Raw genomic sequence first — 12,500 nt, 5'->3', positions numbered from 1 at the left:
ACAAAGAAAACGTGACCTGATCAAGCCTCGGCTTCAACTTGCAACCAGATAGACCAAGGTGAGAATTCGATACTGCGATCAGGAGGATGAGTCGAGATTCACACACTAACGATGACGATGCTAGAGCATAATTTTGAAATCCATAACTGGGCACGTTCCTCAGTGCGTTCCTAGATGCGTTCCTTGGAGCGTTCCGCTTTAGTTTGGCAGCGGTTAACGCTCCCAAACTTGTGAAGCAATGTAGGTGCTGGTATAATATGTGGTCTGCCTTTTGGATGTGGCCTACTACGAATTTTTTCTTTGGTGCAGTATGTGGCCTACCGGACTTTTATTTCGGTATGAACCTGTCTCTTAAGCTTTGATAGTTTGGGAGCGCTAACCGCGGTCAAATTAAAGCGGAACGCACCGAGGAACGCGCCCAGCTCTGTTGAAATCTAAGATGAAGTAAAAAGGAAAGCGAAGGATTTTGGGAAGCAAAATCAAAATATTTTGGAAAAAGGATGGTTGCCATGATCAGCGATGAACTTAGGCGAGAAGTGCGATGATTTTATTTTTTCTTCACAGCAGATTCTTGTCTAGTGCGGCTAGCTTTGCGAATAGAGTTTCTTCATCCGGCAGTAACTGGTTGAAACCTTCATTCATCAATGTAATGTCATGTGGGATAATCCTGAACAGACAGTGATGTAAGAATTGTCAACCGTGGCTGGATGACGGAAGGCGTAAGAGTGGACGTGAGCAGTGGCAGGATAGTAGCAGGGAACCTCGTGTAGTGTCAGGTTTCGGAAAGGAATCCTGGGACGTGTGTGAAGCACAAGAAGGCAGCCTGCCAAGCAGGTGATCACTGAGAAGACGGGACCATCCAGTCCACGGGATCCGCATCCGACCTTACCCAGCATGCTAATGAGCAACGCCAGATAATCTAATTTGACATACACATTTGCGGTATTGTAGCGCGCACGATATCGGAAATTTGCATTTTCTTTTGTAGTAGTAATTAAACCTATATCTCCTGTGCATCGTTAGCTTTTTTGGAAACTGACGAAGAAAATCTGCACAGGAAAATATGCTGAAAAAAAACGAAAAATTAGGTGACTGTCAGTTGAACAAAATTTCTCTTACATCATTTCAAATAACCGATTTCCAAAATGGATTTCAGCAAAATCTGTGTACAAAATATTTGGAACTGTTGCAGGATGACTAAGATTCGAATCTTCAAATCACTTGTGCCCCCTGTCTTGCTGTACGGCTGTGAGGCATGGTGGACAATGAATGCTGACTCGAAGAGCCGTCTTTGTCTTTGGTACTAAGTGCCTTCGGATAATCACGGGGTATCACGTGACTAGAATGACCGTATCAAACCAGAGACTCCGTCTATTCCATTTACCAGCAGAATTCATGAATGTCAACTCTGACTATTTGGGCATCATATGGCACGTTTCTCTGATGCTGATCCTATTCAGCGTTGTCTCCAAAAGAGAAAACCCTCGATGGAGGAGGAGATGAAGGGGACGACGCCCACATAAGAATCAATTTCTGGGGCAAATCTGATCGAACCTGTCGAGAGCTGTTTGGAGTAGAAAGGGTGTCTGCATGGAAGCTTGATCCTCGGAGAGATTGTGGGAACTGGCGCCGGAGTATGAGTGAAGCAAGACGCTCCCTGGCGTATTCCCCAATTGGTGATGGTCTTTCATCATCAAGTACTCTTGAAATATTTTCAGTTATTGTAACGTTTTGCAGCGTAACAATTAATCTAGCGAAATTTTGGTTGAATTGGAACATTTATTATTTTTTCACCTAAAAACTTTGCGATACACTTTTATTGGGGGTGATTACAGTTTATTTCGTGTTATCTTATTTTATTATATTTTAATCTATTTTGTTTACTTTAATTTGATTGTTTTATTCTATTCTATTCTATTTTATTTCCTTTTATTTTATTCTCGTAGTCGTGGTGCTTGTTAGAAGACCGATTTACTGTGAAATGAACTTATGGACCATCAGAAGATGACCGGAGTAAAGATGGTGGGAAAGATTAGTATGGCTAGGTATAGCAAAACAGAAAGAAAATTTTTTTTAGGTAGGGATGGTACTTTGGGCAAGAACCTTTGAGAAATCAACCACCGAAGGATGACTAACTAATAGGATTTGATCTTTCAAGGGATGGACGGACCCACGGCTAATGTGGGACCCAGAAGACTATAGTGACGTCATGTCGCTCACCTTCGAGTATCAGGACATCTGGCACCCCGACATTGCCCTCTTTACCGAGTAAGTAGTAATGACAGCGACCTCGCTTCAGATGGGACACTGGAACAGGATAGAGAGAACAGAAGAGAGTGCCAGGAAAAGGGCTCTCAGCCAGCGGAAGAAAAGAGAGATAATTTTTTCTCTTTGTGTATGTGCGTGTGTGAGTAGTTATCTAAGTGTGTCTGGGGTTGTAATAGAGTACTAGAGAGCAACCTGCCCTTGAGAATCTAGAAACTAGCGACAAAAGCCAACGTGCTCAGAAGCGTATGTCAAGTTGTTGGTATCATGGATGTTGTCGTAAAATGTTTTAGAATCTAAAAATGAAATTGTTTAACGTTTTAAATGACTCGTTCTTTTACCCGAGAATTAGGTAAGGTTCTGTTTGTGGTATCATGAATAAAGCAAGACTTGTGTCAGCCTTCATGGAGATCAGCTGAAACTTTTTGCTACAATCGTTTTCATATAGTTTAGGATGCAAGTCTTATAGATATGTCTAAATTAATTTGCGTATTTTAAAAATATTTTTATTACTTTTATTGATTATTAATGCATCTGCACTTTCCTTTATTGTATGTGAATGTTTTGAATTTTCTTTTTTGCGACATGCAGTCGTGCCGCGACATGATGTCATCGTTTTCATATAGTTTAGGGTGCAAGTCTTATAGATATGCATAAATTGATTTGCGTATTTTAAAAATATTTTTATTACTTTTGTTGATTATTAATGCATCTGCACTTTCCTTTATTGTATGTAAATGTTTTGATTTTTTTTTGCGACATGCAGTCGTGCAGCGATATGACGTCATCTTCATGTATGATGTGTGTTGTTGCAGTGGTAACTTGGACTCACCCACGGCGCCCGCCGCCGCCCCGAAGACTCTCTCCATGGTGGACAGCATGGGTGATGTAAGGTACATACCCCCGGGACATGTCAAGGTCCCCTGTGTCATGGACCTCACCCTGTGGCCCTATGATTCACACCAATGCCTGGCCAAGTTCGGCTCCTGGCTTCACGACAGCTCGTCCATCGACCTCACACTCCTCGACGACAGACCCAACGTAAGTGGAGAATCAGGGGGCTCCCAAGGGAACGGGTAGTGACTGCTGTATCTCGATCGATGACGTCATGTCGCGCACTCTCTCCTCTCACTTGGTTTGAATTCCAGCTGGACCTCCTGGACATGTTTGGTCAAGAGTCCCCCAACAGGTCGCGAGGTGGCTGGACGATCGACAACAGCAGTATGAGGCGCAGAAGTGTGGCGTATGTGTGCTGTCCCTATCCCTACGTTGATGTCACTCTCAACATCACTGTCAGCAGGAGTCAGCCCGCGCTCACTTGGACTGTCATCACGCCTGCAGTGGGTACGTGGCAGAGAAGGAAAGATAGGTCTGACAAAATGACCCATGATCCATTCATAGGGAATGGAAGGGTTCATGGGTGGGTGAACAAAATAGAAACTTACGGGGACGAAAGGAGACAGCAATTACACAGAACCATTCCTGTCCATCAGTCCTAATAAATCGACAATGAATTTGCTCCCATTGCATTGGGCAGAAACTTCCAGTTTTCCGATACCACATGTTGCCTGAAGATTGGTTTTTGATGACAGGCGCAAATGGGTATCTGAGTGACTGCATACCTTGCATTTGTAATAGACTTGAATAACCATGAATTAGTTGAAATCAGCATTCACCCGTTCGGAAGTAAATATTCCACATATAATAATTTTGGATGATGAGAAATTATAATTAGAATGGATTGAGTTTAATAAATTTGTCAGCGGAAACCAAAATGTTTGCCATCTGTGTGAATATTGTTTCCAAACCTAATCGCATCCAGATAGCTTTCCTGGAATATGTGAAGCAGGCATTGTGAAAGTGGGACTATGAATATGTTGATTTAGAAAATAACAATGATTATGTTAGAGCAGTTAGAAGAGCTATACCCTCTTATATAAAGCTCCATTTACCTACCTCCCAAGTCCAGTTATTTGTAACAAAAACATGTGGTTCAGTTAGACACGGGATTTTTTTTTTTTTTGTCTGATTTCACCAAGCACCCAATGGAGAGGCCTGGTAGTCCTCTTCCCTGAATCGTGTGACCACGAGAGACTGACGGGAATGTCGATCTTTTTGCTGATGTATTGTCAACTTCACACTACCTGACCCCTCCTTAAGGCGCATCACCTTGACTAAAGTTTTACACGTGACACAGGAGGCTTGATCCTCTTGTCCGTACTCATGTGAGACCTTGACACCTTTTTTTTCAGTTTTGAGCGTGACTACATTGCTTATGTTTCTGCTCCCCCCTTGTGCCATCGAGAAAGTTGTCTTCGGAGCCATCACCCTCCTCACCCAGATCATCTTCTTGGGGTTCACCACGTCCTGGGTGAAGCATGCTCCCACGCATACCCCTGTCATAGGTAAGTGAACATCCAACAAGTGTTTTCCAAAGACAAATGTTGCTCGCAATGTCAGAAACATAAACCCTACCCAGCCCCGTTTACCCTTCCTCGCCTAAAGTACTCTCACATACTGAAGATGTAATATACGAAAGCGCTCTGCTTCGTTAGTTTCTTTTTCCAAGTGGTCTACTTTGCATAAGTGAACACACGTACCCGTGTTCCTATTAGCAACATACATACATACATACATACATACATACATACATACATACATACATACATACATACACACATTCATACATTCATATATATATATATATATATATATATATATATATATATCTATATTTATATATATATATATATATATATAATTTTACACTGGATGTGACGTAATTTGGCTTCCGCAGTGCAACTCGTCGTCGGAGAACTGGTTTTGGCTGCGGCAGGCTTGGTCGTGAGCTGCCTCGTCGTGCGAGCCGTCAGGGACCCCCACCCAGTGCCCCTGCCGGCGTGCGTCAAGGGTCCGGCTGTCTCCTTCTCCTACCTGCTCATGCTCGCCTCCTATAGGGAAATGGTACGTATGCGAAGGGCACAAGAGGCAGTATCCACGTTATGGTGAATACAGTGTTTGATCATTTTCCTTATTAGGCACTTCGTGCCGAAGAGGGGAAGGCATAGAAGCGGGAAAAGAAAGATGGAAACCACCAATAAGTGATAGTAAAAGTTATTGACTAAAAGGTGTCCTGTCGGCATGCTCTTCCTAATCCTTTGTAACTTTTGTTAAGAGTAGCTATATATATATATATATGTCTATATATATATATATATTTATATATATATATACATATATATATATATATATATATATATATATATATATATATATATATTGGAAAACTGTAAACACCAGATTCAATTGAAGGGTTTATTTGCCCGACGTTTCGATTCCCGTCCAGGAATCGTCTTCAGGGTGTATAACGGCTACAAGAACCCCCTGAAGACGATTACTGGACGGGAATCGAAACGTCGGGTAAATAAACACTTCAATTGAATCTGGTGTTTACAGTTTTTCAATATGGATCCCAGATTCCAAATCTTCTGTTATATTGAATATATATATATATATATATATATATATATATATATATATATATATATATATATATATATATATATATGTATATATCATCGTAAAAGAATGCTCAGCGACTCTGGTCCATAGGGATGTCACTCAAGTCCCTAAACTGTATAAAACTTACAGAGTCGGGGCATAGGTGGTTGGTCACTTATTCTGTTTGTGCTCTTCCCCCCTCAGGCAACGACGGAACACCGCGCTTTGGGCGGGAAAGGCGACGAGCTTGAGATCGCCCTCTCCCACGTCTACGCGGACGACCACCCAAGTTCATCGGCGACCCATTCCTCGGCGTCGTCCACCTCGACGTACTGCACGGCCTCGCATCGACGTCTCGCCTTCTGGGAATGGAAGCTCCTAGGAGCTTGCATTGACCGCATCTTCTTCATTGTCTTCCTCATCATACTGGCGATCAACCTAAACTCGATTTCCTTTGCTTTCTAGACCACATCTCAACAGTGACCCTCTCACAAATGCAGAGCACCTGAGTGGAATTTTTGTCGTTATTACGTCCTAACTTTTTGTAACCATCTAAGACATACAATAGTGGGAGTAATGTGGAAGAGAGTTTCCAAGAATGAGTAAACGAATTGAAGTGAGGCTTTTCGCAAAGTCTGGCGCGGTTTTTTTGCAGTATTGGAGGTGCACGCTCGCTAAATTCAGACCAGTGACTTTAAAAATAGTGATAGGGAAGAGATAGATTTAAGACGTTGTACTGGAGAGGAAAATAAAGTGTTGCGATGTTTCTTTTGGTCTGGAGGCACACTCTTGCTCAAAACAGAAACCGAGCCATGATGTTTTGGCGGACAGGAAGACTTAGGAAATGAACCGGGAACTGAGTCACGTTGTTCTTTGTTAGAACGCTTAGAATATGTAGCAAAGACTGTCTAGAACTTTGATTCCTTCGTGTCAGCATATTCCAGAAACTGGGCTATACAGACCCTTCTTTAGTGAAGTTTGAGAAGGAAGCTGCAGAAAAGTGAATTCAAGGCAAAGTTGACATGAAACGGGAAGGGTGTATGGCAGTTTTCAAACTTGTCTTGATATAAGACAAAGAGGAGTTGACATGCCCGTAATGGAGGTGGAAAATAGTGAGAACACAAGCAAGACGAGATCTCACCACGCGTTGGTGATATCCATCACGACATAGAAGATACCAAGACAGCGTCACAGTCATTGTTCATACTGACTTCAGGAATAACGTCATACGTTAGAAATGACGTCACACAATGACCTTGTACTGTACAGTCGTCACCGAAAGTTCTGTCGCTCCTGTTGAATTCTATGCACTATAATGTTCTTCGACATAGAATGTATTGTTTTATGCATTAATTGTCTTGTAGTTATTTCTTTATTAGTGGATGGGGTGAAGGGGGCTATGGGGAAGAGGGGAATGTCTGTTGAGGAAGGACGGGAGAGGACAGATGACAGGGGTGAATGGAGAATGGTTGTATATGGATGATGTTGTGATGCATGATGGGGGGTGAGGTAGTATGTGTGAGCAAATTTTGACGCAGCCCGAAGGGATTTCTCCCCGTCTTCTCCTTTATGCATGGGGGGACGGAGAGGGTGGGTCGCCGATTTAATGAAGCAGCCTTGCTGTGGATGTGCTGTGTCTTGCGACACTGCTTCTGACCCAGGGCAGTGGACAAGGTGCAGGGATGACCCGTCATCCAGGAGGTGCTAAGATGAGAGGGAGGGTGGAGGGGTGTGGAGTGTATTCAGGGATGGAATGGGTGGGAATGATTTTATGCCTTTTCCTTTTTGGCTACCTCCCTTGTAAGGGGGAAAAAGCCTTGGTATGTGTGTGTGTGTGTGTGTGTAGTTATTTTTTTTTCTTTCAAATGAAATTCCATCTAAATGTCGAGGAGCCGTTATTACGCAACCGAATTCCCTAACAACAGGACTCTGAAGAGCTCCTGTGGGTATTATTAAGCAGAACTCTTTGCCAAGCTTGAAAGAAAACATTTTTCATTGATGAAATGATGAGTAGATGTATGGCAAAGTCGGTTTAAGTTAATGGTATAGGTAGACAAAGTAAATTTGATAAATTGCTACGATGTTTTTATTTCTTTATGTTCGTTTATGAAAGTCAGGGGTTATTGGTGTAAAAATGCGCGCACACACGCACAAATACACACACGTAAACACAAACACACAGTAAATATATTGCTACAATTTAAGATACTATTGATTGTCAACTGTCCGGCCGAGAATACTTGAGGACATTACGTCATAGGTCTGTTGTCACTTGAAACTGATGACGTTTTCCACCCAGTTACTCATACTTTTGATGTTCAAGGAATTAAAAGAAAAAAGAAGAAGAAGAAGAAGAAGAAAAAAAAAAAAAAAGAATATATATATATAAATATATAAATATATATATATATATATATATATATATATATATATATATATACAGTATATATTAGTGGATTCTGATTAGGAAATAAATGAAGGGATACCAAATATTCTACTTGTACATTACGTAATTTTCTCGACTCTTTTTTTTTTTTTTTTTTGTTCAGGACAGACAGATTCATCGTTAACAAATGTACACTGTATAACATCAATTATAATTACTGTCCAACTAAAGTGTTAATTAGTGGTTAGAGAGGACGAATTAAGAGTCGGGAAGCACATGGAAATATATATATTTCAAATGAACGGTAAATGATGAAATGAAGAATTAGTTATTAATATATTTTTCTCAAGCCAGAACCAGATTATTTCGTTCATCTAAAGAAAATTGCCGTCTCCAAGTATTTCTAGCACTAGAACCAACTCTTAAGACAGTTGCTCAAAATGACAATTTGTTCTTATGAAAAATAAAGTATTGCATGAGATCTTATACCTCTGGGTGGCACAGGGTTGTTGGAACGTGTAGTTTAATATAAGTTGGTAAGGGACCTACGCTAGGAGGCGCTGCGTGGCTACGGCCGAAGCGTTTGCCTTGTTCTGCATTTTACTTTTCGTATTACCAGGTCGTTTTTCCATTTGTATAGACAACAGGAAGACTGAAAATCTTGTATATTTTAAGGAAAATTTATTATATTATCATTACATTAATAATTATCATAGTCTTTTATCTTAATTATTATGACTTTTCTTAGAGTCTACAGTACACATTCATTTTATAATGTCATCTGGGCACATGTACACATTCTTCTCCACGCGTCTATCCTCGCTACTGGTCGAACGCAGATTGTTGAAGAAGAATCTGCGCCACTAATCAACGAATTTCCACTAAGGAAAAGATAAATAAACTATCTTCACGCACTCTACCCTCCTCTCGAGGCCAATGGACACCAGATGTGGTTAGATTACTTTTGCACTAACACGCGTATCCACACACAAAAACGTACACCACTACGCAAACACACGACACCGTGACCACCGTCAGTGACCCGTGCATCAGACCTCCAGTTCGACCGCCGACGGCCCCCGCAAGAGATCTTGCAGCCAGGAGGACCATCAAGAGCAGAGCCGGATGACACATGAGCCAACGGGTCATGGTCAGGGCGCTAGCGTAGACTCTGGACATCGCTGGAAACAGGCTCAACAGGACATTTGAACACATAATTACATAACAAATATAAGTCCGGATCTTTTGTCACGTGAACCAGCAGCTCCGACGGCCGGCGAGCATGTCCGGGTGAATGTGGTCCTCGTAAGGGGAAGTGTTGCTCAGCTCGTCCCTCACCTTCAAGGGCAGAAAGGAACGTGTCAGTGCGAAAACGTTCATAAAAAAAAAAAAAAAGGAGTCAAAAAGTGTGGCCCCCCATATGTCTGAGAGAGAATATGACATCGATTCTATTCTATATATCAAAAGACTTCTCCCTTATAAGGGAGATAGCCAGGTCCCACTTCCACCCATTCCAATCCATCAACCATTTGTTTTCCTTTTATCTTCACTTCTTATGGATGCAGGGTCATCCCTGTCTCCCGCCTCTATGTCCGCGTCAGACGCAAAATGCAGCAAGACAATTAGAACAAAATTATGAAAAGGGAGAAAAAAAATATAAAAAAAGGCGCACTACAAGACTAAACAATTTCGCTCAAGCTATGTACAGCTTGCTTGGAAGAGATTTTTAGTTAGGAAGCACAGTTTTCTACACAGATGCGTCAATTTGTGCAGTGAGCTAGAGGATAAAACCCAAGCCAACATTAATAAATTTAAGCCAAGGTATAATAAATGGAAATATAGTGGTGGGGGCCCATGGGTACAGCTTGAGTCCTGTATGCTACGACTAGGTAAATGTGATGAGGTAAATGTGATTAGATAAAGAGGACTCGGACGTTGTAATGATCAGGAATCCCAGAGAAAGTTCCTTATCTTTATATTTACATGGGCAATGGCAAGATAACTCACATATTATCTTGTAAAAGGTAGCAACCTAAGAACTGATCTTGTAAATACAAGTCGTCCTAATGGCGACGATCATTTAACCTAACTTAACCTGTTAAGATGATGAGAGCAGGTAAGGCACCTGGGTTGGATGGATGCCATGCAGAATGTATGAAAAAAGGAGGTACAGTTGTGGTGGACTGGCTGGTGAGGTTATCTAATGTTTGTTTAAGAGAGGGTAGAGTGCCGGAGGACTGGAGGAGTGCCTGTATAGTTCCACTTTACAAGGGAAAGGGGGCAAGTGTGAGTGTAGTAGTTTCAGAGGGATCAGCTTGTTAAGTATAGTTAGGAAGGCTTAAGGGAGGGTCTTGATTGAGAGGATTAGGAGAGGAACAGAGAGAGTAATTGGTGAGGAGCAGTGTGGTTCTAGGACAGGTAGGGGTTATGTAGATCAGATTTTTGTGGTATGGCAAATATGTGAGAAAGCTATAGGAAAAGGCAAGGATGTTTTTTGGGCTTTTATGGATTTGGAAAAGGCTTATGACAGGGTAGACAGGAAGACACTGTGGGAGGATTTGGAGATATATGGAATAGGAGGAAAGTTGTTAAGAGCAGTCAAAAGTTTTTACGAGAGCAGTAGAGCTTGTGTTAGGATTAGAAATGGAGAGAGTGAATGGTTTGAAGTAAAGGTGGGACTTCGTCAGGGATGTGTTATGTTGCCCCGGCTGTTCAATCTATACATGGATGGGGTGGTGCGATAGGTGAATGCAAGGGTGGTGGGTCAGGGGTTGGAGATGGTTAAAAAAATGGAGAAAAGTGGGAAATAAGCCAGTTGTTGTTTGCTGACGACGCTGCGCTTGTAGCAGGATCAGAGGAGGGATTGAGGAAGTTAGTGACAGAGTTTGAGAAGGTGTGTGATAGAAGGAAGCTGAAGATAAATGTGGGCAAAAGTAAGGTGGTGAAATGTACAAGGGGAGAGAGTGGCAGCAGGTTGGAAGTGAGTATTAAGGGAGAGAGACTGGAGGAAGTGAATAGTTTTAGATACTCGAATGTGGCAGGAAAGGGAGGAGTGGAAATGGAGGCAGAATGTAGGTTGAGAGAAGCGAATAAATGTCATGGTGGATTAAAAAGTGTAATGAGAAATAGTAATTTGGGAATGGATGCTAAGAGGAGGTTATATGAAGGAGTGATTGTGCCGACAGCACTGTACGGGCAGAAACATGGAACATAAGAGAAGAAGAGAGGAGTTTGAATGTGTTTGAAATGAAATGTCTGAGAAGTATGATAGGCGTTACCAGGCTAGATAAAGTGAGAAATGAGGAGGTGAGGAGGAGAACAGGGGTGGAAAGGGAGCTGGGAGATAGGGTTGATGAAAGAGTATTAGGATGGTTTGGACACATGGAAAGAATGAGTGAAGAAAGATTAGTAAAAGAGATGGAAGGAGTGAATATGAGGGGGCGTCCTAGGATGAGATGGATGGATGGGGTAAAAGGGGCATTACGAAAGAGAGGAATGTCTGTTGAGGAAGGACGGGAGAGGACAGAAGATAGGGGTGAATGGAGAAGGGTTGTGTATGGATGATGCTGTGATGCATGAGGGGGTGGGGATGGGGGGTGAGGGAGTATGTATGAGAAATAAATTGACGCAGCCCAAAGGGATTTCTCCCCGTCTTCTCTTATTCTGCATGAAGGGACGGAGAGGGGGGGTCGCCGAATTAATGAAGCGGCCTTGCTGTGGATGTGCTGTGTCTTGCGACACTGCTTCTGACCCAGGGCAGTGGACAGGATGCAGGGATGACCCGTCATCCAGGAGGTGCCAAGATGTGAGGGAGGGAAGAGGGTGGAGGGGAGTGGAGTATGTAGAGGAATGGGTGGGAGTGGTATCTATGCCTTTTCCTTTTTGGCTACCTCCTGTGTATGTAACCTAATCTCAGAATGAGTTTAAGATCAGCCAAAACCCCAAATACTAGCTCGTAAAAATAAACAGATCTCAGGTACTCTGGGGTTGGAGATCTTTACAGGGTCCCATGACTCTGTTGATACATCTACTCGTAAACGGAAGTGGGGCGAGAGGAGTTTCGGCCTTCATGCATGTGTACGACACACTGAGGGAGGGATTGCATGTGCACGACACACTGAGGGAGGAATCATTTACCTCCTCCGCACGTTTGAGCACTCTTAGGAAGTTTCCACCGGCCACCATGGCTACTTCATCCTCACTCCAGCCCGGCTCGTCCAGAAGCTGAAGCAGGAGACCCGGATACTTACTGACGTCTTCCAGTCCCACAGGGGTTCTGCACATGGGGACGAAGAGGAGGAAGACAGGTATTAAAAAACGTTGCTCGCACCCCAACATCAAGTGCTCA

At 42.6% G+C, this 12,500-nt stretch overlaps 2 protein-coding genes across 8 annotated transcripts in view; one reads left to right on the top strand and one right to left on the bottom strand.

Moving 5' to 3' along the window:
• Nucleotides 1-7,842, top strand: part of LOC143035263 (acetylcholine receptor subunit alpha-1-A-like) — a 44,362-nt gene extending 36,520 nt beyond the window's left edge. For all 4 annotated transcript variants that reach the window (XM_076202090.1, XM_076202091.1, XM_076202093.1 and 1 more), the window contains exons 5-10: nucleotides 2,159-2,268; nucleotides 3,081-3,306; nucleotides 3,414-3,609; nucleotides 4,518-4,670; nucleotides 5,063-5,229; nucleotides 5,971-7,842. In XM_076202090.1, coding sequence (XP_076058205.1) covers nucleotides 2,159-2,268; nucleotides 3,081-3,306; nucleotides 3,414-3,609; nucleotides 4,518-4,670; nucleotides 5,063-5,229; nucleotides 5,971-6,231 — 1,113 coding nt within the window. In that variant the 3' untranslated portion in view covers nucleotides 6,232-7,842. The remainder of the gene's footprint in view (nucleotides 1-2,158; nucleotides 2,269-3,080; nucleotides 3,307-3,413; nucleotides 3,610-4,517; nucleotides 4,671-5,062; nucleotides 5,230-5,970) is intronic.
• Nucleotides 7,843-8,813: 971 nt separating this feature from the next.
• LOC143035262 (dipeptidase 1-like) overlaps nucleotides 8,814-12,500 on the bottom strand; it is a 187,682-nt gene continuing 183,995 nt past the window's right edge. For 3 of the 4 annotated variants that reach the window (XM_076202088.1, XM_076202086.1, XM_076202087.1), the window contains 2 exons: nucleotides 12,290-12,428; nucleotides 8,814-9,490 (listed from right to left, as the gene is read on the bottom strand). In XM_076202088.1, coding sequence (XP_076058203.1) covers nucleotides 9,401-9,490; nucleotides 12,290-12,428 — 229 coding nt within the window. In that variant the 3' untranslated portion in view covers nucleotides 8,814-9,400. Of the gene's footprint in view, nucleotides 9,491-9,512; nucleotides 9,739-12,289; nucleotides 12,429-12,500 lie in introns of those variants that run through there. The other variant, XM_076202089.1, reaches the window with a different exon arrangement.

The sequence above is a fragment of the Oratosquilla oratoria genome, chromosome 18 (genome assembly GCF_046742065.1).
Source record: "Oratosquilla oratoria isolate Oo_2021 chromosome 18, ASM4674206v1, whole genome shotgun sequence".
Lineage (NCBI taxonomy): Eukaryota > Metazoa > Arthropoda > Malacostraca > Stomatopoda > Squillidae > Oratosquilla > Oratosquilla oratoria.
Note: the sequence above shows the minus strand (reverse complement) of the source record. Positions and strands in the feature narration are given on the sequence as shown.